This window comes from Ambystoma mexicanum, chromosome 3q (assembly GCF_040938575.1).
Source record: "Ambystoma mexicanum isolate Mex_15411 chromosome 3q, UKY_AmexF1_1, whole genome shotgun sequence".
Lineage (NCBI taxonomy): Eukaryota > Metazoa > Chordata > Amphibia > Caudata > Ambystomatidae > Ambystoma > Ambystoma mexicanum.
This window is the reverse complement of record NC_090926.1, coordinates 404,654,474-404,681,658: the sequence shown is the minus strand read 5'-3', so window position 1 is coordinate 404,681,658 and position 27,185 is coordinate 404,654,474. Positions and strand designations below refer to the sequence as shown.

Here is a 27,185-nt window from a genome sequence, read left to right as displayed (position 1 = left end):
ACCCTCATTGGAATTCGGGCCTAATGCCCAAAAGTCACAATTTCACAATATGTACTTTGCAGGTGCGTTTACTATGTGATTCACGCACAAGAATTGTGAGCAAACGTTCCAACAGTTGAATAAAAAAGTAAATAAAGTTCTTGCAAGGTTCTCTCTCAATCCCACAACTCTAGGAAAATCCCAGGGGGAATCCTTGACCAAAGGACAGATATTAGCCAAGGGAGAGAGAAGGTTAGGACATTATTCCAAGACATCCCTACGACAGGATGGAGGATGGTATATATATAGAAACTTAAACCCCCCCTTACCTGACCTCTGGGTTTTCCTGAATCCACTGGGTCCACTTCTATGCTGTGCCTGGTTGAGGAAGGTCCGGGGCTGCAGGTAGAAAGGTGCCTTTGGGCTTTCTGGATTGGGTCCAGCTAGACTGTGGGTCTAGGCTTCGGTGATACGGTTCTGAAGACTGGACAGCTGGACACCCTCGGCACAACATGATGAACACCTCCACGGAATAGGGATTGTTGCGAGACCTCCAGGACACAATGACGATTGGGTTGCAGCGGGAATCACAACAGTCCAACGGCAGCAGGCGATCTTCATGGTGCAAACAGCTTCTCTTCGGTCAGGAAGGCAGAAATTGCACAAGCAGGCCTCTAGTTACACAAGTTGAAGATCCTCGAAGTTCAATGGCTGAACTCTGAACAGCAACGGCTGCAGTCAGGTAGTGCAGGGGAGAGCCGGTCAGTCCATTGGGTTGTCCAAGGACACCTCAGAAGGCTAGGCAGGCTCAAAACCTTGAGCAGGGTTTGAAACAGATTGTTCCCGTCAGTGAAAGGGTTGAAGCCTCGACAAGGGGCTTCTGGAGATCAGGAGAGAGGAGCAGGGCTTCACCGCAACTTGGCTGGAGGTAATGCTGGCCAGTTGCAACAGTCGTCCTCAGGTCTTCAGCAGGATGCACTTCTTCATAGGAATCTTGGCTCCGATGATGATCTGTCAAATGATTGCAGGAGTCCTCCTATTATTATTATCCAGGATTTCGACTAGAGGAGTCTGCAAGGCCACCAATGGTAAGGATCTGTAGCATTCAAATTGTAGGGTCTGTCCAATCAGACAGCCTCTGGCCAATACATTTGCCCACTAACAGACATACTGTGGTTCGGATGTGGACTGGGTCCAGAGACACCCATCCCCAACATCTGGCCACAAACACAGACCTTCACTTTGCCAGGAAAGCAGGAGCGCTGCCCAGGAAAGGGATTTCCATATATGGCAATACTGGACCCCAGAGGGGAAGAAGGTGGCCAAGACACAAAACAGCCAAAGGACTTGCAAAAATCTTGTGGAACTGACAATTTAGAGTATATGTACTCTATATGTCATTTTGCCATCAAATTCAAATATGCACGAGTACAAAGTCAAAAACACTGTAATGACTTAAATTGTGTGCCCCTATGGAATATGGCATCTCAGTTTTCAGTTTTCCCGAGTGTGCCCTCTACCTGCAGCCAGGGATGTTGCTAGGTCTGGAAAAGATCTGGGGCTACACTAATGTCGGGACTCGGGGCTAGGTAGCCTTTTGGTCATTTGCCAGTCTTAGACAATGGATCAGATTTTTGCCTTGGCTTTCTCTCCTGAGACTTCCTGAGACCCTACTGCCCCAATAGCACAGTGCATTTAGCAATACTGATACTGTAAGCCACAGAAGTGGCCACTTTCCTGCCAATAGTGTTTTTTGTTATTTCATTTTCTGATGGCACCCCTGATGTGTAAATGGTGTATGCAAATATTTTACATGCTGTGCTCACACGGATAGGAGTCTGAAGCAGGATGACCCATCCCAATAAATGAATGAATCCTGTCAGACAACCTTGTATTTTGTCTGGATTCCAGGGTTTGCAGATCGTCTCATAGGTGGGGCAAAAGAAATGAGTGCTAAGGAGCTTGTTAACCAGCTTCACAAGGGGAAGTGACAAATTAAGTGTGTGGGGTATTTAGTGTTTCCACTTAAGAATATGCACCATCTTCCAAATCCTCCTATAGTTAGATGTTGACCCTATCTGGTGACCTTTAAAAAAAAAATATTTAAGTGTCACATGGTTAATTATAACCTTTAACACTATAGAGAACAATAAACATACATTTGATGAGTGCATGTAAGCGGAGATTCCATAAATACAGATAATAAAAAGCAAGTGACATTTCATAGATACATTGAATATAGCAACAAGAAAAAAGTTAAAATAAGTAATATTTCCATAAGAACTCATAAAAAACAATATATTCCCCTAAATATGCAGCTGGTAGATGCATAGGAACCAGTCAATCTTTTAAGATAAGCATATTTTTATAAAAACGGAATCTTCACTTCATGTGCAACATTTTCATTAGCCTAATAGTTTCAGGATTTCCTCTCATATATAATAAACAGTAAAATTTACCAGTGTTTCTACCTTCATAAAATCAGACCAGAATTGATTCATGTGTATACAATTCATGTTGTGAACCAGCATTGAATCAGATATGGTACTTCAGCCAGAGCATTCGGGCCAACAGATGTTGAGCAGTCTCCAGTTCCACACACATTCTGCATGCTCGTTCTTGCATTGGAGTTTTACCACACATGTCCCGATTAGCCAACACTGGGAGCTAGTTGAGCCTTCATAGAAGGACGAACCTCCCTTAACCTTCGTATTTTGCAGGTTAACGATGCAAGTACATGCAGAGACAGGTTGAAACGCTTGTATAGAGTATAACTTGTAACTAGATTTCCCAGCTAGGTAAGTAGTTTACATGTCCCAATCCCAGATCATAGCCTTTTTTATTTATTTCAATAAACTTAGTGGCCGGATCATCATCTGGCAAAAGTGTGCAACCTATTTCCTCCAGAAAGTGATTCATCTCACTTTACCATATCTTGAAGGCCGGGAAGGTGCACAATCTGCCATATTGATCAAAACAATATGAGTATACAGAATCCTGCGCTCAACCTAATTTTGAAATTTTTAAATAAAAGTTGCATACTGCAATTATTTTTCGGGTAGCCAGGGAGATCAGGCACAGCTCAAAGCACATGCGGCGAAAAGACTGAAACTGTGATAGCCGCAGTCTCTATGATGAACTTAATAATACCAAAACTTGAATTAGATACTTGATCAGAGAGAGATGTCTTGGTAACCAAGGGAATCTGTCTGGCCGGGCATTTTACCTTGTTTCTCCTCTCCTCTCCTTTTGTCTTCTTCTCTCTTGTATGAATCCTCCTGGATCTAACACAACAAATCAGGACTGGCACGAAAGAATGTTCTAAATTCTTTTTTGAAAAAATTGATAAAATTCAATTAACTGAAATAAAAACATTAAAAAAAGCATATCACCTCCACTGGCACACACCTGGCACACATTGAGGGAGACCAAAGGCACTCATCCCTTCTAATTGCCAATCAGTCCCTTTCGAATAGAATACTTCCAGACGATAAAGTGTGCTCAGAATTATACAGGTGTTGGTTTCAGGAGGCCCTCTACAGAGTACCCATCAGATTTAGAGATGAAGGATTTGGTTGCCTTAAACTTTGTAGTGGTCTTACAGACAATGTTTTTAGAAAGTGTCTCCTTATTTAGATTATTTGTAATAAGCATGCCAAGGTATAAATAACTTGCCACTTCTTCCCAAGTAGTATTATTAATAGTCCATCTAAAAATCTTTGTTTTAATCGTCATGATTTTAGATTTGTACAAGTTGATAAATAAACCTTGCTGCTCAGAGTATTGGACCAAATTATTCAAGCTATGTTCTAAACATAACGCAGTCTGATCAAAGATTACAATATCTGCATAGGAGAGACAGCCAATGGGATAGTTATCGTGCCTTGAAACACTTGTGTATAGGCATGTTATAAATGCCATATCATATCATTGCAATCATTAAAGGCTCTTTCAAGATCTGAGATATGTACGTTAAGAAATATCAGGGATCTGTTCACTCATCCCCGCCCTCTTGATTTACTCAGAGCTGTACCGTGTTGTCAATGCAGATGGATTTAACAAAATATAGGATTTGAGATTGCAATCCGCCTTTCCCTTTCTTTTTCCAGAGCATCTGACTATCAACCATATGGAATGCTTTACTATAATCAATATAACAGATATATAATGTTTTGGTTTTTGATAGTTGGGTACTGTGAATAAGGTCAGTTAACACCCAGATATTAGACAGGGTACTGTAGCCCTTGCGGAAGACAGATTGTTGATTACCAACGATCTTATTTTCAGCTATCCACACATTTATGAAATGTAATAGCAATTTGCTAAAGATTTTGGCACTAGAGTCCATCATGGCCAGAATGCTATAATTAGACAGACAATCTCTAGGGCCTGTTTTGTAGACAGGAATTAGGACTGAACATCTCCAGGATTTAGGTATTTGTCCCGTGTATATAATATCACTGAAGATGATATGGAGAATTGAGGCCCATACATTTGCGTTTTCCTTGTATAACAAATTAGGAAGGCCGTCAGGGCCAGGTGCCCTAGATGGCTTCATATCTCCGATTATTTTTTCAATTTCAGCCTTCGAAAACTTGAAGTATTTATCTCCTATAATCCGATATTTGGTATTAAATTCAGAAATGTGTTCTCGATAATACAGGGATAACATAAATTCTCCACACATTAGATATGGGATTAATCTCTCGAATACCAAGCATATCCGAGTTATGTTTTTTGTAAACGTGCCAAAATCTTTGCATATCATTATCTTTTAAAGTCAAAAACATTAGGCTTCATTGTGCTGAGGCCATAGAGCCCCTATGCACCCTATACTGATTTATATGTTGCATTTTCTGTTTTTCTCTCTCATTGAACTTGTCTCAGGATCTTGAATGCTTCTTTTTATCCATCAGACCTTGCTATTTAATTCTTTTTTCTTAGTTGCTACAGTGTGATTATAGGCATTTCTATGGAGACAGCTACGGGAGGTGATTTTTTTGCTGGTAATTCAAAACTTCCCGTAGTGAGTTCTGTACAGTAAAGTAAAAAGCCTCCATATTACCGAATGTAGGAAGGGTGTCATCAGTCAGCGCAGCTAAAAGCATTTAATTAGTTTTACAGAGTTTACTTCTATTTCCATTTTATGCGGTTACCCTCGTTGTTAATACAGTAATCACCCTTCAGTTTCCCTTGGTCAATCTTAGGGGCAATTCCCGGAGAATTTGGATAGTACAAAATCAATCCAGGAGAATTGTCGACCATTTGACCAAGTAGAGAACATGTCTTCATGCCCAACATTAACCAACTGCTATAAGTGACATCCAGAGACTTCCACTAATAGATCTATCATCTTTTTCTGGGCCGATGGCCCACACCGCAAACTCATTACTGATGTAGTTGTAACATTCCAAAAACCTGACCACTTTACCCGGATAGTGGGGACACTGGAAATTCCGATCTCCTAAGACATAGTATTGCCCTTTAGAATGTTCAATTTCCCAGGACTCTACCAATAGTTCTATCTGATTTGTTATAATCATTTCTGTGTAACCGTTTCCTGGTGGGTTATATACATTTATCAATATAATTTCATCATTTCGCCCCATCCGTGGGATGTCTATAGTAATGGCTAAAACATGCTTGGATTTACTACCCAATAATCAGATAATTTGATACTGCTGTAATAAGGCCAGCAAAAAGCCTGCCTAACTTGTTATTTCGAACAGGGATTTGATAAGTTGTATATACATCTATAAAGAGAATTTCTCTCAACCAGTTCTCTTGCAATAGAATAATGTCAGCCGCAAGTAATAATTGAATACCTTCAGAGTTAGACATAAAGGAGCGATATGCCCTAGTATTCCAGTGCCTGATCTTTATGTGATTTGTACTAGGGGCTGCAAATCAGTCCATTTCTACCCAGTTCTTAGATTTCGGCAAGTGATTGTTTTGTCTCACTAGTGAATTACCTTTAGATTGGAGCTCAAGGCACGCCCTGGTGACTATGTCTTTTATCACGTCTGCTGGATGGGAACGTGTCCCCTCCAAAGGATATGGATTATCTAAAGGCACCTTAGGTATTGGCACCCTTGCCAATTCATAGCCAAGGTCATGGAAAAAGGAAGCTTGAGGCATAATTAGCTCAACAATGATAGGGGATACCCAACGTAAAACAGCCCAATTAAGCCCCCAAAGTGACCGAGGGATATCAAATCTCTTCAGCTCATGAGAAGAAATCTTACTTAGTTGATGTATCTTAGCAGGGAGTTGATGTATCAGTTCTAGAATATTAGAGCAGTTTAAAAATGGACTGGCAGTAGTAGCATAGAGATCAGTTACCAATATGTTATCAGAGCTCATGTTCTTCAGAATGTCATCAAGGTCCACCATAGTGTTTTTCAAATATGTAGGTTTCCCCAAGGTATGCCTCACATTTTCATCCCCCATCTGCAAGGAGTCATCTCTCTTCTCGAAATGTGCTCTAGTGTACACCCATTTCCCCGTGTACAATTCCTCTAGAACAACACTTGTCATCATTTTGCAATCTAGTATTTGTACTGACTGAAATAAATTATCTCGTAATTGGGCTTTTCCACACACTAAGTCACAGCTAGATGATTTGTCAGAAACTAGCTTTAGGCCAGGGATGAATCCCTGAGCTCTTTTTGGTTTCCCACTATTTCGAACACATTAGAGGCTTATATACAAGACATACTCTTGGGGAAAACAGAAGACAGTGCTTGTGATGTGATGCTGTCTTAGTCTTAATGTTACTGCCAATACCAGAATTGGTGATTAGTGCACAATGCTTAGTCTTCTTAGTATGTGTCCTGCAAGGGACAGAGGCACTTTTACCATCTCTGATAGTTGCAACATTCCCCACCAGAGTTAGTTTTTAGCCCACTATCTGCCTCTATCCTGGGCTGATTGAATATATCAATGGCGTGAGTAGGGGACCTTGTTAGGTCCTGTGTGTCCTGTATGGTTATCATTGGACCAACTATCTTCTCACCATCCGGTATTTGTTTCCCATATGCTTGTATACCCACGGATGAATTTACTACTTTAACAAGTTCAAGTTTTAAAAACAAGTGTTATATATATGTTTTTACACAAATCAAGCAAAGAATTCAGCACAATTACAAAATGCTGTCTCCATGCTAAAAGTTCCTGTAACAGGAGAGTCTGGTGTTGCATATGCGTTCAAGGCAATCAATGTTAAATTAGAACAAGTCAGTCCCGCAGTTGTGTGGTTAGAGGCCGTAGCTTGGTAGAGTTGGGAGACATAGCAAAATCCTTGTTTGATTCAGCTTCTAAGCTCATAGCTATGGCCATCACCAAATTGTCTTGAAGGGAAGTATTGGCTTGGTTTATAGTAGGTTCTAGGACAAAAGCTGTCTTGGCGGGAGATTTGGACTTACTGATAGGATTACAACTTGGTTTTAAAAAAGGTGTAATTTTCCCTCGTTGACATTCATCAATGCCATTCAGGTCACAAATAGAATCAGTGATGCCCGCCATGGTAGACTTTGCCTGCTTTAAAAGTCTCTTGGTTCCTCTCTTCTTCTCCACGCTGTCAGACGTCTTTCCTCCTACTGATGATGTTCATCCTTGTCTCTCCTGTCACGCTTTTCCTCCTTCCTCCTAATGTTCTCATCATCGAATACATCACACTTCCCCCTTCCCTTTCTGCCACTTCAAAATGTGCTCCTGCACAGACTCCTAAAACCCACCCACCCTAGTAGGTCCGACCATCCCTTTTATAAAACCCAGTTGGGGTGGTGACAGGAGTAATTCCTTGCTAGTTTTCACATGTGTATATTCTGGTATGTGATGTTCAGATTTGTTGGCTGATTGGGACCACCATTCTTTGATGTGTTTGAAAATGCTGGGCATCACTCTGTGGTGCCACAGACTGAAGTAATAAGTGCAGAGTGTGCCTGAACTGCCTGCAATACTGCTTGGAACAGACTGCTAACACGTATGTTTCTGGCTGTGGCGTCTGCCTGTCCTGAACCTGCGAACATTGAATATTTGCCCTCAGTCACTGTAAGTGGCCACCAATTAGACCAGGGAGTAGGATACTGCTTGCACATGATCCAGGGGTATGTGTTTCCTCTCCAGTGTAGCCACCAAAGCAGCTTGTGTTTGTGTGAGTGGGATACAACTTCTATCATCGTTCTGGGAACTCCTTTCACTCCAGGATTCTGCACCCTATTACAAAGGCTCACCCTTAAAGTGATAGTACTGAATAGAGGTCTCATTTGGAGAGCCTGCTTCCCAAGACCAATACCATACTGTAGGTAGCACCAATCGGCCCCCTTGGTTCCTGCAATTGCCAGGGGAGTCTTCTGTGTGTTTGCTAAAGTCTCTGCACCAGCCATTGTAGCGGTTGAGACTACAAGCATTCCTCTAGCAAGAAGACAGTTTTATTCAGATATAACACCACTCCAAAGGACAACACAGTTAAACGTGTGACTAGGTTCCATACAAGCCTCACTGGACTAATTGATGGCTATTCACCTACATTGGAAAAGTGCAAAAATAAAATAAAAAATCACCATGCAATTACAGTGTCAAAAATATTGCTTTTGCAAGGGCCCTCATTACGAAACCGGCGGTAGCCGTGTGGTAAATCCGGCAGCCTGCCACCGGACCGGTCAACAGTTACCAACGTCTGGCTTGCCGGTAACACCGGGGCATTACAACCCCGGCTGCCGTTAAGTCAGGCGGTGGTAACTATGTTGTTCCCCATTCCCATTGAGTCCCAGAGGAGTGGGGACCACTGAAACACTGGCACCGTCAACGTCAGTGAAAGTCTGCGGGCGGGTGCCGTTCTAGCCGACAGGGCAGACCTGGCGGGAGGGAAGGCAACCCACCCGCAGGCTCGTAGTTTGCCGGTCCGGAAACAACGGTGCCGGTAATCTTACAGGCACCGTTGTTTCCGGACCGGCAAACTTGTAATGAGCCCCATTGTTTTTATATAAAAACTAGTGACAGTTAAAAGTCCTTAATATTGTTGGGCTTTAAAAACCTTGCTTAAATGACCATTCATTGAAACAGAGATCAGACTCGGAATAAGACATGGGGGAGTGGAATGGTTGGAGTGTGCATTACCATTTGGAAACAATCTCCTAGCTGCCAATAGGGAATAATTCTAAGGTGCAGAGCAGAAAGCAAAATGAATAGGGGGTTGTGAATAATTCCCCTGCCTGGCTTTGGAGACCCCAAGATGGTTCCCAATGTACGGTCGGGAACATGCACAGGAGGAATCTATAAGGACCACCTCTACAGGTTAAAGAGCATGAAGGTTCCCCAAGCTAGACCTAAGCCCTTAAGAGGTCAAGCAAAAACCGATTCATTGACATTCAGCTTTGTACACATGATAATTTCAAAACTCATAATGTTACTATTGCCAAAGGTCCTGAAGTAGTGAATTATTGACTTCAACGGCCCAGAGAAATTCTCTCCTAGCAGAGTTCCACAAGGGAATACAATGTTGCCAGATGGCTGCTTTCTGACAACATTTTCATACAGCAATGATACACTTACCAATCCATTGTCTACCGGAAGAGTTTTCCGTTGTGGGTGATACAAAGTTGCAATTCTTCTGAACGTGAGCCTTCCTTTCACACTCCAAGGAGAGACAAAGGATATACCAGCATCTGGTTCACACATTGGGGAAGCATGGGACATGTATCCTACCCAAGCAGTGTGCAACAGTAACAGGAAGGGGGAAATGGATTCCAAGGTAGCTCCCCATACCCATAGTGTGCTCAGGGGACCCTATATGCGGCAGCCAATCCTAGCCCCTTACCAATTCCAAAACAAAGACCCTCACAGACACTCACAAAGAGCCCAGCAGAGGGAGAAGGGGAACACAAGGCTATAAAAGCCCACTAGTTTAGTCTGGCGGTGTCAGAGTTTGGAGGAGGAAGTTGGGAAAAGTTGTTGGAGAGAGTTTGAGAGGGCTACAAGGGTTGGCGAGGAGAGTTCAGAGAGGAGGTTTGAGACCAGAGGGTGACAAGAAGGCAGTTGGAGAAAGTAAGGAGGAGAATGGTGAAGTATATTAGGTGGAGGTTGGTGGTAATACAAAGAGTTAGTGAAGAGCTGTAAACGCAAAAGGGAGGCAGAGCATAGAATCCTGGTAGTCGGACAGATCAGAAGTGTACAAGGGGGCCTGGTTAGCTCAAGACAGGAGGAATTAGTTTGTGTGAGGGAAATCAGAGGAGAAGTAGACTGTTCCTAAAAGGGTGGTAGAAATTAGGTGGAGAAGGTGACCAAGCCCAGGCCAGAGAACTGGAGGAAGGAGTAGTGGAAAGTGTTGGTGCTATAACTATCTTCTGTAATTACACCAAAGAATGTTCAGGAGACCATAAGGCTTCTCTCCAGGAGATTCAGCACAAAGATCAACCTTCCAAAAGGTTCACTGAACCCTGAAAGCCATTACAGACACATGAAAAGGAAAAGGGGGTGGAAATCCCACAAACCCTGGACTAAGACAGAGTGATGCACAAAAGGGTTGGAGAACCCTTGTAAACCCACAATGAAGTAAGGAGGTGGGAGATTATCATGACAGACGTTTGGTTCCATATTTCCTGGTTTCCACAACCGTCTTTGTGCATTATAAAAACAAAAATGTTTTGTGTTGGCATGTCCCGCATCCATCAGTTTTCTGCTTCCCATTTGCCTAGATGATATGAATACAAAACATTATTGCTATTTCTCTATAAGAGGTCACTGAACTACGTCTTTCAATGTAGCTTTTCCAGAAAAACGGCATATGAGGAAGCTAAAACTTTGCACTACTAAATTTCACAATTAAAATAAACTAATGATCCAGATCTAGAAGCAAGAATAGGGATTTCTACAGAGGTTGGCTGATCACTAACATAACTATGTATGAGCCAGTGGTTAGTGGAAGTGGCTACAAACTTACCCTTACAATCCCTGCCCAATGACATCAGCAAAGGCAGCACAGAAACCATAAGACAAACACATGAGAACATGTAAACCTTAGCAGAACACTATATTGGCTGGGACTTAAACTGGCAGTTGTGAAGGGGAGACACATAGCAATTGAGCTACTTCCTCCCACCCAAAGAATCCCAACCCGCCTGGTAACCCGGAGTGGAGGTACAGTGACAGTGGATTGTGGATAACAAAGTAAGAAGCAAAAACATTCAGGAAATCAACCCAAAATGCCTCGTCTTGGGAAAAAGTGGTACTTAACCACAACCAGTGGGGTTATCCTCAACCACTGATCATGCACATCATCTCAACTTTTTTTTTTAAACAATTTTTATTGATTTTCAACAAACACAAACCAAACTTGCTGTGCATATTATAACATTTTGAATTTACATCACTGAAACAATGTATACTGCTTCCCCAATGCTCACCCACCCACCCAAGCCTACTCTCCTACACATTCTGTTTCTTCTTCTTGCAGCTGGGGTTCTTCTCCCGTGTTCTCTGCTGGGTCCCGGTCGCTCGACCAGTCTTGCGTGGGCCCAAATAACGTGGCTAGTAAATTTTTCCAGGCTGTCAAGGTTTCTGCTTCCTCCTCTCCACCAGAGTTACTAGTTTCCTGCCATACTGCAGTTTCAGCTTCTGCCCATTTCTGGAGGGCTTTCCACCAACACGTCTATTTTCGAACTGTGGCATGCTTTCCATCCCATAGCAACTCTGTGCTTCGCGAGTATGTATGCCAGATCTTTTAGTTTGCTAACATGCTTAAGTTTACGTGGTCTGGGAAACCCTACTATCAAGCATGCCCACGCTGTTTCTACCGTTATCGTTACTGGACACGCCCAGAACATGTGCACCATTCCGGCGTTCTCTTCGCGACGTTTGGGATATGATTGTCGTCCTGCATTTTTTAATTTAGCTATCCTCTGGGGTGTCATATAAGCTCTATGGGTTACATATAATTGTATTTGCTGCAACCTTGCATTCCTTGACACTTAATTATGGTACCCTTTGGCCCTCTCCCACATCCCGTCCGTCATAGGGGCACCCACTTCTTCCTCCCAGTCCTGCCTCAGTTGTACTAGTTCTTTCCCCACTTTGGACATCACCATCTCATATATTCTAGATATCTCAGGCCCTCCTTCTGCTATGTCATGTTATGTCTAAGGTGGCGTCCGGTTGGTCTTCTAGTGTTATTTCAGACCATGTCTCCTTGATCTGCCGCACCACCCCATGGTACGTGATGTACTGTCCCGTATGTAACCCCGTTTCCTCCACCAGCCTCTCAAATTCTTTTATCTCCCCCTCTTGCCATATATCTCCCATAGTTGCTATCCCTGCTGGTTCCCAATGCTTCCTGATCATCTTCATTAGTTGGCTTTTTTTTCCCACCAACAAGACTAGTGCCACTTGCGGGGAACACAGTGATGTGTTCTCCATTACCCGACAGACCCTATGCCATATTTCCCATCCCAATATCATCATCTTCGGGCGCTCTTTCATATCTGCTTTGGGCAGCCACATCATTTCTTGTAGAAAGAATGGGGCACATTCCAGTCTGAACAGCCTGGATTCTGAGGTTAGATCTTCCGATAGCCATTTTCCACGTATTGTAGCTGGCTTGCTAGATAGTAAATTTCATAGTTTGGCAATTTTATCCCCCCTTTATCATGTGGACTTTGTAGCTTCCAAAGGGATATTCTTTTCCTCGTCCCACACCATAGGAAATCCCTACATATGCCATGTAGTCGAGCAAAGAATCACCTTGGTATCAAGTGTGGTATATTGCTAAAATAATGCAGTAGTCTTGGCAGGACCACCATTGTCAGCATTACCCCTCTCCCCATGCTATTTTCAATGCTCTTGATCGCTTTCTCCGTATTATGCAGGTGCTCTGCCTCCACCGTATGGTAAATATCTATCCCAAGATAGCTAAACGTGTTGACCTCCCATGGTATTTGTAAAACAGCTAATTGTTCTAGTGGGATCCCTCTGTATCTGCCCAGTGGGAATATACATGTTTTTTTTGGATTCACTGCTATACCGGACAGCAACGCAAATTGCTCCATCATCTCTAGCACATATTGGAGGTTTTCCTCGGGGTAACGCAAATACAACAGCATATCGTCTGCATACAGGGAGATTAAATGCGGTTCCCCTTTTATGGTAATTCCTATTACATTGTACTGCTGCCTTAGGTATATTGCCATGGGCTCTAGGGCTAGGATATAAAGCATAGGGGACCACGGGCATCCCTGCTTAGTACCCCTACTAAGTTGCCATCTCTCCGATATTATTGCTCTCTTTTTAACCCTACCTAGCGGTGCGCTATATAATAGTTGAACCCATTTAAGATACCCAGGCCCTATCCCATAATTGGTCAGGGCTGCAATCAGCCAAGGCCATTTGAATGAGTCAAAGGCTTTTATTGCGTCTAATGATACAATTGCCATTTCACCTGCCTCTCTATTCGCATTTTTTGGAGTCGTCTATGATTGTTGGTTATGTTCCGGTCCGGAACATTCCCAGTCTGGTCGGGGTGTATTAATTTAGTAATAACTTTTCTCATCCTGTTTGCTAGGACCGCTGTAAGTATTTTACTATCCTGATTTAGCATTGACAGTGGTCTAAATGATCCACAATCCTTGCCAGGCTTATTGGGTTTCGGGAGCGGTATGATTATCGCCTCTCGTAGGGTCTCTGGGCAGCCTTCCCATTTCGTAAGCCTTATTGAACATCGCTAAAAGCGGGGGGGAGCACCTCATTTTTGTACATTTTATCAAATTCACTTGGGAGTCCATCGGCCCCCGGGGTCTTGCTGATGGGTAGCTGCACTACTACCTCCTCTAGTTCTTCTAGAGTAATCGGGGTATCTAGCTCCGCCCGCTCTTCTGCGCTAATTTGTGGCAAGCCTATATCCTCCAGTGTTTCATTTATTTTCCTGCAATCACTCGCCTCTTTATCTCCGTATAGTATTTGGTAATAGTCTACGAACTCTCGATTAGTGCCTTCTTGGGTGTCCACTGTGCACCCGTCGTCCTTCGTTATTGTTCTGATTGTGAGTCTGGGGGTCTCGTTTTTATATAACCATGCCAATGTTCTTCCTGGCTTATCACCTCCCGCATGCGGTCTCTCTTCATACTTTTTGTAGTTCAGATTACACAATCTCTCCCAACTTCCAACGCATTTTTGTTACAATCTGAGTATCGTTTCATTCTCTTCCTTGGTGGTGCCTCCCCTACCCAGCGCTGTTTCTAATTCTTTTTCTGCCTCCTGTAGGTTCAATTAATATCCCTCCTTGCAGTACTTTGGACTTAGCTATAGCTATCCCCCTTACCACCACTTTAAAGGCATCCCATAGCGTACCAGCTGTCTCCACACTGCCAGTAGTAATCTCGAAGTAACTTATTATTTCGTCCCTCCGATCCTCCCTGAACATTGTGTCTTTCAACGCCTCAGCTCTGAGGCGCCAAGTCTGTATCCTTGCTCTTGGGGGTTGGTGTTGCTGTGCCAGTACCAGCGTTGAGGGGTCCGATAGGATCCTCGCTTTGTATTCCGTTTGTGCCATCTCCGCCATCAGGTCTTGTGTAACAAACATATAATCCAGCATAGTATGCACATTTTGTGGGGCTGAGTAATGTGAATATTGTCTCTCCTGCATGTGGCGCACCCGCCATGCATCCTCAAATCCAAAGTCTGTCAGTAGTGTCTGCAACGCTCTGGCCGCAGGAGTGGGCCTATCTATTTTTCTGTCTGATCTGTCAATTCTCGGGTTGAGCGCACAGTTGTAGTCTCCTCCCCAGATCACCGCCCCCCCAGGCACCTGCCAATTTTACTGTACAGGGACCTAAAGTATGATGCTGTGTCTTGGTTCGGGGCATATGTATTAATAATGCTTATTTCCTTATTTTCCACCAGCCCTCTTATAACCATCCTCCCATCTGCTACGGGACATGCGGTGCCACCCAGGTAATCACACCTCTGGCATAAGCTGAATATGTAGCGCCTACCACAGTCCCTTTCTATTTCTTCCGGATCACCTCTAACCTTTCCTTTGTGAGTCGAGTCTCTTGTATCAGGGCTATGTCTATCTTCTGTCTGCGTAAATACATCATAACCTTATTCCTCTTTAGGTAGCTATTGAGCCCTCTAACATTCCACGTGATCATTTTAAGGTCTCCCATTATCTAGTAGTATCCCGCTCCCCCTCCTGCAAGCACAGTCTCTGTCCAGAATTTTTCTTCCTGCGTGTAGGCCCATATAGGCTCGGTCCCCAACTAAAAATGTCACACCCAACTCCCCAAATCCCTTCCCGCTCCCCCTCATCCCCCTTCCCAACTTGCCCCAACTGAATATCTACCCCACTACTACTCCCCGCCCCTCCCAACTGTTGCCCAGTTCCATCCCTGGATCTCAGGCACCCCTGCATCTAGCCCTTCACAAGGCAATTGCCCGCACTGGGGGCTCAGCAGGGTGAAAACGCCCTAGTGGCTCCTCTCCTCACTATCTACTGGGGGTAGGTCGCATCCTTCCTGTGTCTCCTGCATTAACCATCGTGTTAGATGCACCATTGATAGCTTTTAACTGTGCAGTCTATATTCCAGTCCAATATGTCCAACTTTTGCACATTATGATCTATCAATACAGTCATGTGTGTCTGCACCCTTTGTTTGCACTATCGAGTGTCTCACTCACAATTCTCTCATGCCCGACTACCTGTGGCGTGACTTCGTGTCACTTATTGTGTTCATCTCATCTCTGTTGTTCTTCGCGTTCCGGCCAGCCCTGGGCGTTCAGCGAGTTAGTCGCGTCTTCCGGGGTGTAAAAAAAAATATGCTTTGCCTTCATGCAGGATCTTGAGCTTTGCAGGGTACAAGAGCACATATTTAACCCAGCTGTGCGCAGTCTCCTTTTGATCGCTACGTATCCGTAGCGTTGTCTCTGCACCTGCATGGGGTAGTCGGGGTAGGCAGTGATGGTGGCTGACGCCCTTGTTATCGTTCCTCCTTTTCTAAAAAAAAAACTCCAGGATCTCCTCCCGATCCCCATAGTTCAGGATCTTCGCTATAATCGACGGGGTGGGACCCCGGGCTGCGGCCTTCTCATTAGGGCTATATGTGCACGTTCAATCGCAAACCCCTGGGAGAGCTTGCCGGCCCCTATTTCCTGGATAATCATTTTCTCCACGTAATCCATTGGATCTTGGCCCTCTTCTCCCTCCGGTAGGCCAACCACGCAAATGTTATTGCGTCTCGCTCTCCCTTCGGCCTCTTCCTCTCGATTCTCCAGGTTGGACACTTGTTGCTTTAGTATGTGAACCGCCTTAGCATTGTTGGTGCTGGTGTCTATTATTTTTCACAGCGCTTTCTAGGCTAGTCGTCTCCTCTGCAAGCGCCCTCATGTCTTGTCGCAATAGGTTGACCTCTGTTCCCACTGCGTCTATTTTAGTTTCCAGCGCCGCTTTCAGGTCCGCCATTGCTGATCCCCATGAGGAGGATTTTAGTTCTGTGATGGCCGTAGACATTGTTCCCCTCTATTTCTTCTCCAGATTGCACGTTCTTGCCTGCGCTTAGGCTCTTGTTCTACCCACCAGCCTCTTGTGCTTGGCCACGGGCCTTATGGTGCGCTTCCTGTCGAGTAAACTCACAATGGCACAGTTCACGCAGTGGGGAGTTTCTTTCTGTAAGATTTCGTTCTTGTGTACTTCGCCGAGTCCCCCTTAGGGTGTTGGGGCACTTTATGTTAGCTGTCCTGCGGTCTCACTCGCAGCAGAACACCACCTTCAATGTGTCTCTGCCACACCAGCTCTCCTTCTCTGTGCTCGTGGTGATGCCCGTACATTTCTCATCCCTTAGGCTTTCACCTGCCTTTGGTATCTTCTATGCTCTTATTTACCCTGGGGTCTGGGTGACATTAGCCTGTGTTCACCACCCGCTGGACATCCTGTGCAATGGACCACTGTCTTGTGCCCGTGCCACCTCCACGTTGCCTTTGGACACTTGTGTCCCTCCGCTCTGCTGGTTGCACTCGCTTTTAGTGGCACCGAATGGCTTCCCGCTCTCACTGCATGTGTCCCTTAGCAGTGTGCTCGTACACGTCCAGCCGACGTGATCTCTTATGTTGTGCCCAGCGCGTTCTTTACTCCTCAGCTTGCACTCTGTCCACCACCGCGGCTCTATCGTGTTGTTTGCGAGATCTGCTTTAATCAAGCCATTGCAGCCCCACCAGCATTTTGCTGACACTGAAATGCCTGTGCAGCGGCTCAACCATTTCTGCTTTCAGTCACAAAGATAACCACTCTGTACATGTACACCATGCATCCTGCAATTGTTGCACTCTCCTGCACCGATGAGGTAAATCATTTGCCTCGTTTCCACTGTCCGTCCACCGCATGTGGGTTAATATACAGCCTCAGTTAATGGCGAGTTCATGCCGAGTGCTCTCCCACAGCTATGTACAGCCCGGGGGTCCGCTCCGATCCCCGCCCCCATGTAGACTAACCGTGGGGCGCAGCACGAGACGGGCCTCCTCGCAATGCGCTCCACAACTGGCGGTCAGCAGTCCGGCATGCAGGCTCCACGTGCATACGGCACCATCAGACCCCCACCTTGCTCAGCGCTCCATACTTCTTGGGTTACGGACTCCTCCGTGCGCAGCCCCACGTCGTTCGGGTGCCCCTCCCTCGTCCTGGTGCTCAATCTGCAGGGGCACTATGCTTCCTGCCGAGCCATTCAATATCACCCGTCTCGCAAACTCTTTGTTCTGCTCAATACGGCCATCCCTCCTACGGCAGTGCCACAGTGCATCTTCCGCTCCTCCCAGCCTCTGGGTTCGTCTATTCAACACTTTCGTTCAGCCCCTCCTGCCAAGTCTGAGGTAACGCCTTCTTCCCCTCTCGGCGCGCTCCGCTGTGGCTCCGTATGAGGTCCAAGGTCTGCAGTGGTCCGTGCTTGCTACATAATATCCGTTTTACTTTGTCCATGACCAGGCGCCATTTTGTTGCGCACTCTCGCCGTTCCGAGCAAACTTCTTTCGGTTCGGACTTGTGCAGCCTGCAAATATCTTCACCGCTCTGTCCAGCATTGCATGCACAGCATATTCAAAATGATGTAGCTCCTTTATTACAGCTCATCTCTCGTCCATTACACCATTTATCCTCCAGATCTATGTCGGATCAGCAGGAGCTCAGGAATACGCGTCCTTCTACGTGGTCATGTAGCCACGCTCCCCTGCACATCATCTCAACTTAAACCAGAAAACAGAAAATACTTTTTCTAGAAGTCTTTCTAACAAGCACAGGAACTCTACCCTTTCTGAGCATAATTATTCCAAATAGTGTTGTGTCCACTCTCCCCAAAGCAATATATAAACATCTGAAATATAAACATAGCTGAGACTTGGAGTAAACTAGTTTAGCAGATATGCTTTTCTTTACATTAAGAAAGGTCATGACTTCAGGTTAACACGGGCGTTGGTCACATGGTTTTTAAAATGATTATTGGTATTTATGTTGTACCTTATTTACATTTTTACCTTCCCTTTGTTCTGACTTTGACTTGTTCAATTCACTGAGCATGTTTGGTCAATCACCTGTGGATGTTAATTATTCTGAGGTATTTTGGATCGCTTTAATGTATTTTCTATTTCCCATTCATCTTGGATTATAAACTGTTGCTTCTTTAGTTATTCAATTAAATTGATGCTCATTTTAACTCTGGCATTTAATGTGAAGTGGAAGATGGCTTTGTGGGTCCTTTGCCTTCAAGAGCCTAGACACAGTCATTGTGATGCTGGAGTCAGTAGCATCCTCTGCCTACTCTCCAACTGGCAAATATTGAAATGTCTTCAACCATTCAATTTGCAGGATAATATTCTAGAGTCATCAGTTATTTAAACATATTTTGCAGAAATGAAAATTAAGGTAAAGGTCATGTTTGTGTGGCCGGCCATATATAGTGGATTCATAAGTTGGCCTCCTTTTAGCAATGGGAACATATAGAATTATGTTATTTTTTCCCCTCGGTCACATCATTTCACACATAAAACCATCAATCTCCTTAAATCATGCTATACGATACAGAAAGTAACCTATTGTTCATCAAGCTTGCTTTGGAAGCCAACAATAATGGTCAATATGTTTCAAAAGATGAAACGGGGTTTGCAAATGTTGAAGAGATGACCTACCTATTTGTATGTAGCCATCGGATGTCCGGCGGTACTTGGGGGGTGTCGATCGCCCCTCCTGCAAAGCTTCTTTATCGGATTGGAGACTCTGGGGAAGGACGAAAACGTGTACAATTGCTTAATTTTTAAGATGAAGCATATTACATAGTGAGGGAGCAGGCACAAGGTCACATTTTGGTCACAGACCATCATTTGACAATGGATTGCATCTAAAGGGTACCCCACAAACAAGGAACCCTGAAAATGTTCAATTGTCGAAAATTGGTGTCTATAAATAAGTGATACAATTGGAAAACAAATATATCATCTGTTTAGGACACCCATCTCTTGTGGCCTCACCACTAGAGTTTTGCCAGCAAAGTGACTGGAAGAGGACAATGTAATGCTATACAAAACAAACAACTCAAACTATCCATAAACCTGAAGAAAATGCCTTCAGGCCTAGACGCGTCTGTTTATTGATAAGCCATTGCACTTTCCAGTCAGTGCACTTTTCCAATACATATCTGATCAGGCAGACCTGGAGCTGGTAGCAGAAAGGTAGAGCGGTGGAAGGAGAGAATTATAAATCATGAAATGCATGTAGAGTTTTTAGTGAATGCATTGCTTAGAGATAAGGGTTAACATATTACCAGCTGAATGCCTGATTCATAGATTACTCTCTGCTGTCCTAAAATAGCAATAAATGTTGCCTCCAATCAAACATAAGAGAGCGACTTTGTTTAAGAGCTTGATTTCACAGAATAGTGTTGACTTCTGATGGAGACCGGCCCTCTTAATCTAGAGGCCCTCTAAAAGAGAGGAGTGGAAACAGCAAAATGAGCTTGCCCATGTTTTCCAGGGTATAAATGATGTTTGGCTGCCTTAGAATTTTAGGTGGATGTCTTGCCAAACAAGCACCAATTAATTCAGACAGAATAAGAAAATTCTAAGAAAATAAATCACAATTCAACTCTGATTAAAAAAAGGCCACATATCGAATTGAGAAAAACAATTAAACCACAGCAAAGGGCAATAAAAGTGAAAATGGATAAGGTTACCCGAGAAAGGGGTAAAGATATTTTTCTTAATAGACTGAATGGTTACTGTGCAGGTCAATTTGAACACTGTACAAACAAAAACATCTGGTACTTCCAAAACGAAAGGAGTAAGAAATATATAGAATCCTCGGATTATAAAGAAAATGTTACTTCCCTCTAGCAAAAATTCCCCATCATTGTATATTTCAGAGAATGCTAGAATATTGCACATCACTTGCAGTTCAATCCTTGATGCATTAATATGACTAGCACTTATTTGACTATCCATCAACTTCTTTTTAGATTTTTCCCAGCAGATTGGATGGCCAACCTCAGAACATCCTAAGATTCTAATGACGAAGACAGCCTGTTCACTGTGTTCATTTGCATCACTGGGTTGGAGGATGGGTTACACTTAAATGGAGATAAGTCTCGTCTGAAATTTGATTTTTCATGGATTGTCTTGGCAGACTAGAATACCAAGTATGGTGAAATTTCTGGGATGGTGTGAGTAAACGTACTCACATCTTCGAGACAGCTTGGCCAACTCAGGTTCCAGCTCTCTTAATTATATCTAGTATCCTTGAAGTTGCTGCTTTAAAGATTTCCTAATGCAAGGTGTCTGTGCGTACAGCCCCTGTAGCGTGATCACCTCTAGATGAATGGGGATCACTAAAAAAAAAGCTTATTACAAGAGAAATCCAACTATAAATTCCTTGCTTAAACGGGACTGGTGATTTAACATTAACAACACACTACAGTACAAAATCTGTTTTCTGGCACCAACCAAAGCCATTAATAATAGATATTTTAAAATGATTAAATGTCAAAGCAAGTTTAATTCAAATAATGCATTGCAGAGACTTCTGCTCCATTTACTGACATTGTACCATGCAGAAGTGAGTAGTTTCTTACCTGTAATTCCATTTCTCCAGCGTTGGTATCTTTCATGGATTCACATGCTGTGAATATTCCCCGTTGTCAGGCTGGGGAAACCTCAGTAACTTTAGTATAGTAGTTTTCCCATGGAAAAAACGTTGACAGTTTAAGTGTCCTATCGACGTCGTTATGTGCTTTAGGCCGCACCAATGGGACGTCGAGAGTATAGCTCTGCCCCCACGGCTTCCTCTCAGATTTTAACCTCTCCAAAAAGAGGATGTCCTAAGAGACTGTTCGACTGAAGGGGGAGGCTGGAGGGTGCATGTTAATCCATGAAAGATACCAACACTGGAGAAATGGAGTTACAGGTAAGAAACTACTCCGTTTGAGCATTGGATCTTTCATGGATTCACATGCTGTGAATTGACTTTGTAGCAGTAAGAGCCTGGAGGTGCATAACAGGCAAAAAGGACATAGACGTAAGGCAATATGATCAACAAGAGGACATCACTTCAAATTAATACTAGAAAACAGGCATAGAGCCAAACACCCCGGAAGTTGTGGTGCTTACCTTACTGGTACAGGCGTTTGAGCACCGCTCGTCCCACCTGTACATCCTCAGCATGCTGTTGATTGAGACAGTAGTGCCTGTTGAACGTGTGAGGCACTACCCACGTCACTGCCTGGCAAATGTCTGATTGATATGCCTGCCCAAAGAGCCACCGAAGTCACCGTGGACCTCATCGAGTGAGCCCTGGGAGCAGACTGCAAGGGCTTGTTGACTTTAGAGTGGCAGAAAAAAAAAATAGTCCACGTCAGCCAGCGTGAGATGCCTTGCTTAGAAATCGGCCTCCCTATATTGGAGGAGCCGAAAGCCACAAAAAGTTGCTTGGATGCTCTGAACGCCTTATTGCAATGTAGATAGTACTTCAAAGATCTTTAGACGTCCAGGGAATGCAGGGCCCTTTCCACTGGAGTCAAAGCATTAGGGAAAAAAGTTGGTAAGGCATGGTAGTGTTTTTGTGAAAGTCCGATGGAACCTTTGGAATAAAGAGAAGAAACATGCCCTTCAAGAAGCGCATAAATGGAGGGTCAATGACCAGAGCCTGCAGTTCTGATACATGCATGGAGGACGTAATAGCCACGAGAAAAATTACCTTCCAAGTGAGAAATTTGATCGCAGCTGTTGACAGACTCAAAATGGGGGTTTCATGAGGGCTGAGAGCACAAGGTTGAGGCTCCAAACCGGAGGGAAGTTTTTCTTTGGGGGAAAAGTCCTGAAAAGACCCTTGAGTAAATGTGTGATCAATCTGTCGCTGAACAGAGGCGTAGAATTCTTTTTCTGCATGAATCTGGAAATCGCGCCAGGTGAACCTTAATAGACGAGATTGCAAGACCTTCCTTTGCTAACAGCAAAAGGTAAGGAAGACTGTGAGGCGACACCCGCAATGGCTGTAGATCAGGTTGTTGAGAACACCATACACAGAACCTTTTCCACTTACTTGCATATGCTGCGTTGGTAGACGGAGCCCTTGCCGCAGCTAAAATGCAGCGACAATCCTGAGATATATTTAGGTTGCCGAACTCCGATTGGGCAGGAGCCATGCGGCCGGGTTGAGATGCCACACCAGCTCCCTGTTCTGAGAGAACAGATCCGGCTGGGAGCCCAGGTGAAGAGGGTCGTCCTTCACTAGATGAAGGTGGTCGGAGAACTAGGTCTGCCTGGGGCAGAACGGAGCCACCAAAATGATTTTGCTGGGAACCCTGCGAACCGTCTGAACAGTTTTCCTTATCAGGGGAAAAGGAGGAAACGCGTAGGCGAACATCCTCGCCCATGGAAAAGAGATTGCACCTTCCCCGGAGTCCGGATGAGGAACCCGGCTGGCAAATCGACAGCACTGCTTGTTCTCGGGGCTGGCGAACAGATCCAAAGGGGGAGTGCCCCATCTTCAAAAATTCTTGCTACCTGGGATGAGTTCAGTTGCCATTCATGCATCCGAGAGGAGCCCCTGCTGAGGGAATCAGATGGTTTGGGCTTCCTGGGGCAGCGTTCTCACTCCCCCCCACAACTTGCATAGATAGAACATAGCCGTGGTGTTGTCAGTGAGAATCCTTACCACCGAGCTCTGCATGAGGGGAAGAAACGACTTGAACGCCCATTGTACAGCTCTCCATTCTAGGACGTTGATATGCATTGAGACCTCTGTGGGAGACCATAGGCCTTTGACTTGGAACTGGTCCAGATGAGCACCCCATCCGGTCTGCAAGGTGTCTCACTATAATATATCAAAAATCTGGTTCCACCAGGGGCATGCCCTGCTCGATGTTGACAGGATGAGTCCACCACTGTAGTCGTCTGCTAGAGATCGGGAAATTATCACCTTGTCCAACCAGGAGCCCGTGATCTGGGACCAACTGGAAGTGAGAAATTCCTGTGCAGGCCGCATAAAGAGACAGCAATTGGTAATGAGCGGGATGCAGGTCGACATGGTGCCGAGGAGAGACATGAATGCATGGATTGTGACCGACGTTACTGGTGAAAAAGAGCACGCCAGAGACAAGAGCTTCACTATCCTCTCCTTCGAAGGCTTGACTTGATTGAGAGACGCCTGGAATTGCGCTCCCAGAAAGACCAACTCCTTAGAGGGAGTCAGAAAGGATTTGCTAAAGTTGACAGCGAAGCCCAGACGTTGCAGAAGGAGCACAGTGGCGTTGAGACTCCAATGTCTGTTGGTACATTGTCGCCCTGACCAACCAGTCGTCCAGGTACGGGTAAAAGTGGTGTCCATTCCTGCGGAGGAAAGCTGCCACTGGAGCCAGACACTTGGTAAACGTCCTGGGAGCCGACTTTAGGCCAAAAGGGAGAAGCCAAAACTCGTAATGGCTGTTGCCCACCACGAACCTGAGAAACCTTTGATGCCTTGGAAGCATAGGAATGTGAAAGTAAGCGTCCTCGAGATCTAGAGACGCCAAAAACTCCTTGGGTTGAACAGCCCTTATAATGTCTTGCAACGTTAGTATCCTGAACGTTTGGTTTTTTAGGTTCTTGTTGAGCAGCCGCAGATCTAGAATGGGGGCCGTTTTCCGTCCAGTTTCTTGACTAAGAAAAACCTGAAATAGATGCCTTTTTTTTTCGCCGATGGCGCAATCTTCTCGATTGCCCCTTTTTGTAGTACCTCCTGACTTAAGAATTGAAGGCGAGCCTGAGATGTTTTAACCAGAGGAATGGGAGTGGCAGCGCCTGAACTCAAACGAGTGGCCGTACTGGACTGCTTTCAGCACCCATTTGTCTGTTGTAATTGAACGCCACTTGTCAATGTGGAGCGCCAACCTCCCTCCCAGCTGACTGCCCCTGTGGCAGTCATTGTTGAGGCTTGCTTTTACAGCCTCTTTGCGAAGAAGAGGATCCTCTTTTCCTCTGGTCTTGGTACTCCTTGTTCTGCTGGGCGGCCTGAAAGGAACACCTGCACCATTAGGAGTAGTAGGTGGATCTACCGTTTCCCTTGTCTGGAGAACCCACAAACTGTGCGTCTCCAGAGACGTCACAAAAGGGGCGAAAAGACCTTCTGCCATGCAGGGCTGTAAGGGACCATGCTGTATCGGAGTCCCCTTTCCTGTTCTTCAGAGCATCTATCTTTCACCCGAACAGATGGTCCCCCCTCACAAGGCATGTCCACCATCTTGTGCTGAACCTCCTGGCGGAAATCCGTGCAGCGAAGCCAAGCTTTACGCCGGAGAACCACCCCATTATTAATCTGTTTGAAACCAGTCTCCGCCAGGTCGACTGCAATATTTATACTATGGTTCGATGCCCCTCCTACAGTGGTGCCAGGCGATGTCACATCTCGCAGTCGTATCTTGCCACGATGGTCAACAAGGTGGCAGCCTTTACCGTAGTGGCTCCGACAGTGAGGACCTTCTTACCGAAAGCATCCAGTTTACGGTTCGCATTCTCGGGAGGAGTGCCACACTTGTGCTGGGTGCGAGCCTTTCTACTAGCCGCTGCAGAAACAACCGAATCCGGGGTAGGCTGCGACATCAGGCACTTCAGGGTGGAGTCAGGAGCCTTGAACTTCTTTTCCAAGCACCCCTTGACTGCTGGCTCTGTAAACGGGTGCCTCATCGTACGGAGCCCCTCCTGCCATACGAGATCCAATATAAGGATAGAGAAAACCGCCTTTCTCCTCTTCCCCATGTGGTCAAACAGAAAACAGTCCTTTTCCTCCTCTTGGGTGAGACCAAATTCTTGACAGATTTTAGCCATTATGGCATGGAAAGCCCCAATGTCATCTGGTGGCGATGGTTGGGCCGGACTACTTGGATCCTACTGGTCTGGGTCTGTATCCCAGGTGTCTGCCCTTCTGGGAGAAGAAGAAATCGAACAGTGTCTCCTGCGGAGCAATGTCTTGCTCTGAATCCTCAAACTCCCCTTCCTCCTGATCCCTTTGGGGAGGTGTAAAAACCCTTGGAAAGGCAGAGGCGGTCTAGGTGGGGATGATCTCCTGCAGCGAGGCCGTGGCTGCAGGAGGCATCGGAGGCATCTTTCTGAGGAGGCTCAGCAGGTGGGCTTATCAGTACCGGAACTGATGAGCCTGAAGAACCGGGAGCCTGGCGTCCAATTGCCCTAGGAGAGCTTGCAAAATAATGAGCACCTGCATCGAGAGCAATGAGTGTGGGTTGACAAGAGGGTACTGAGGCGGCACAGACCCCAGACCTGCTGATGTGGATGGAAGGGAAGGCTGGAGACCCAAAACAGATGGATCCAGAAAAGGCTGATCTGAACCTTCTTCCTCGGGATCCGATTCCAAAGCTGCACGCTCGTCGTAGACTGGAGCCCCTAAGTCAGAGGTGATGTCATGTTGGAGAATGTCCTCAGGCAGCATGAACGGAAACCCTTCTAGAGGATTGTGCTCCGTAGCCACCTCTGAATGCTTCGAGACATGCCGGACAGGCGGAACCATCTCCTCGGGCCAAACAGGGAGTCTGCGTCGTCGGGGCTTTAGTCTTGGTCATCGACAACGAAGCAGTCGCCGACGAAGCAGTCGTCAACAGCATGGTCAACGGGACTGCAGATGGAAGGCCTGTCGACAGTGATAGATTCCCCGATGAACCAGTCGTCAACGGCATAGCGGTCGACAGGGAGAGTCGCAGACGCTGGCTGAAACCCAGATATCGCAGTCGACAGAGAAGGTGGCCGCTTAGAGGACGACCTGGACCCGTGCTACGAAGACTCATGGCCCGAAGAAGACCTATGGGAAGTTGATGAGGAGTGCTGCTTGTCCTTGTCCGAAGACTTCTTCCTTGTCGAGGAGGAAGGAGGCGGCCTTGATTTCTCCTTCTCCGATGACGAAACCTTGCGGGCTGGATCCACAGAGTTCAGCTAGTGTGAGTCCCTCTCCTTTGATTTTTCGGAGCGTGATGCAGATGCGCCCTGAGAAGGGGCGATTTTTGACCCCTCAATATTCAACAAAGGCGGAGCAACAGAAGACCTCTTGGCTTCAGATGAAGGCCTGGGCTCACCAGTGGCCTGCTTTTTAGATGTGGTTCCTGCGACCTAGTCTTCTGGCGCGACGGTGCCCTCTTTGTCGAGGAAGTGGAGGATCTGCCCCCACTGGAAGAGCTGCCTTCTGAAGCCGGATAGGCAGCCTCATTCAGCCAGCAAATCAAACACCTGTTTCTGTCCTTGAGGGTTTTTTGGCAGAAACACCGACAGATTTCACAGTTGTCAGACAAGTGATTGGGATACAAGCAGTACAGGCACTCTGAATGGCCGTCCCCATCGTACACATTCTTGAGGCTGCAGGTCGCACACGGCCTGAATAAAGACTTCTTCGGACCCGAAGATGACATATCGGGACCCGGAAAAAACACCTTTCTCGGACGAAAGAGTGGAAAACAGCGAAAGCAGACTTGAAGAAACTGAAGTTTGCACACAAAAAAGACAAATTCTCTGGAGAGACCTCGAGGTAATCCCAACAGTTTGGAAGACAGTTGAAATCTAAGGGGAAGCCGCAGGGAAGGAGCTATACTCTCGACATCACATTGGTGCAGCCTAAAGCACCCATAATGACTTTGATAGGATACTCAAGGTGTGGACGTTTTTTCCAAAGGAAAACTACTATATTAAAGTTACCGTGGTTTTCCCAGCCT

At 45.5% G+C, this 27,185-nt stretch overlaps 1 protein-coding gene across 4 annotated transcripts in view; it reads right to left on the bottom strand.

Moving 5' to 3' along the window:
* The window catches only part of MGAT4B (alpha-1,3-mannosyl-glycoprotein 4-beta-N-acetylglucosaminyltransferase B), a 1,380,432-nt gene that overhangs the window by 249,163 nt on the left and 1,104,084 nt on the right, over nucleotides 1-27,185 (bottom strand). For all 4 annotated transcript variants that reach the window (XM_069654102.1, XM_069654101.1, XM_069654099.1 and 1 more), the window contains one exon: nucleotides 19,138-19,225. In XM_069654102.1, coding sequence (XP_069510203.1) covers nucleotides 19,138-19,225 — 88 coding nt within the window. The remainder of the gene's footprint in view (nucleotides 1-19,137; nucleotides 19,226-27,185) is intronic.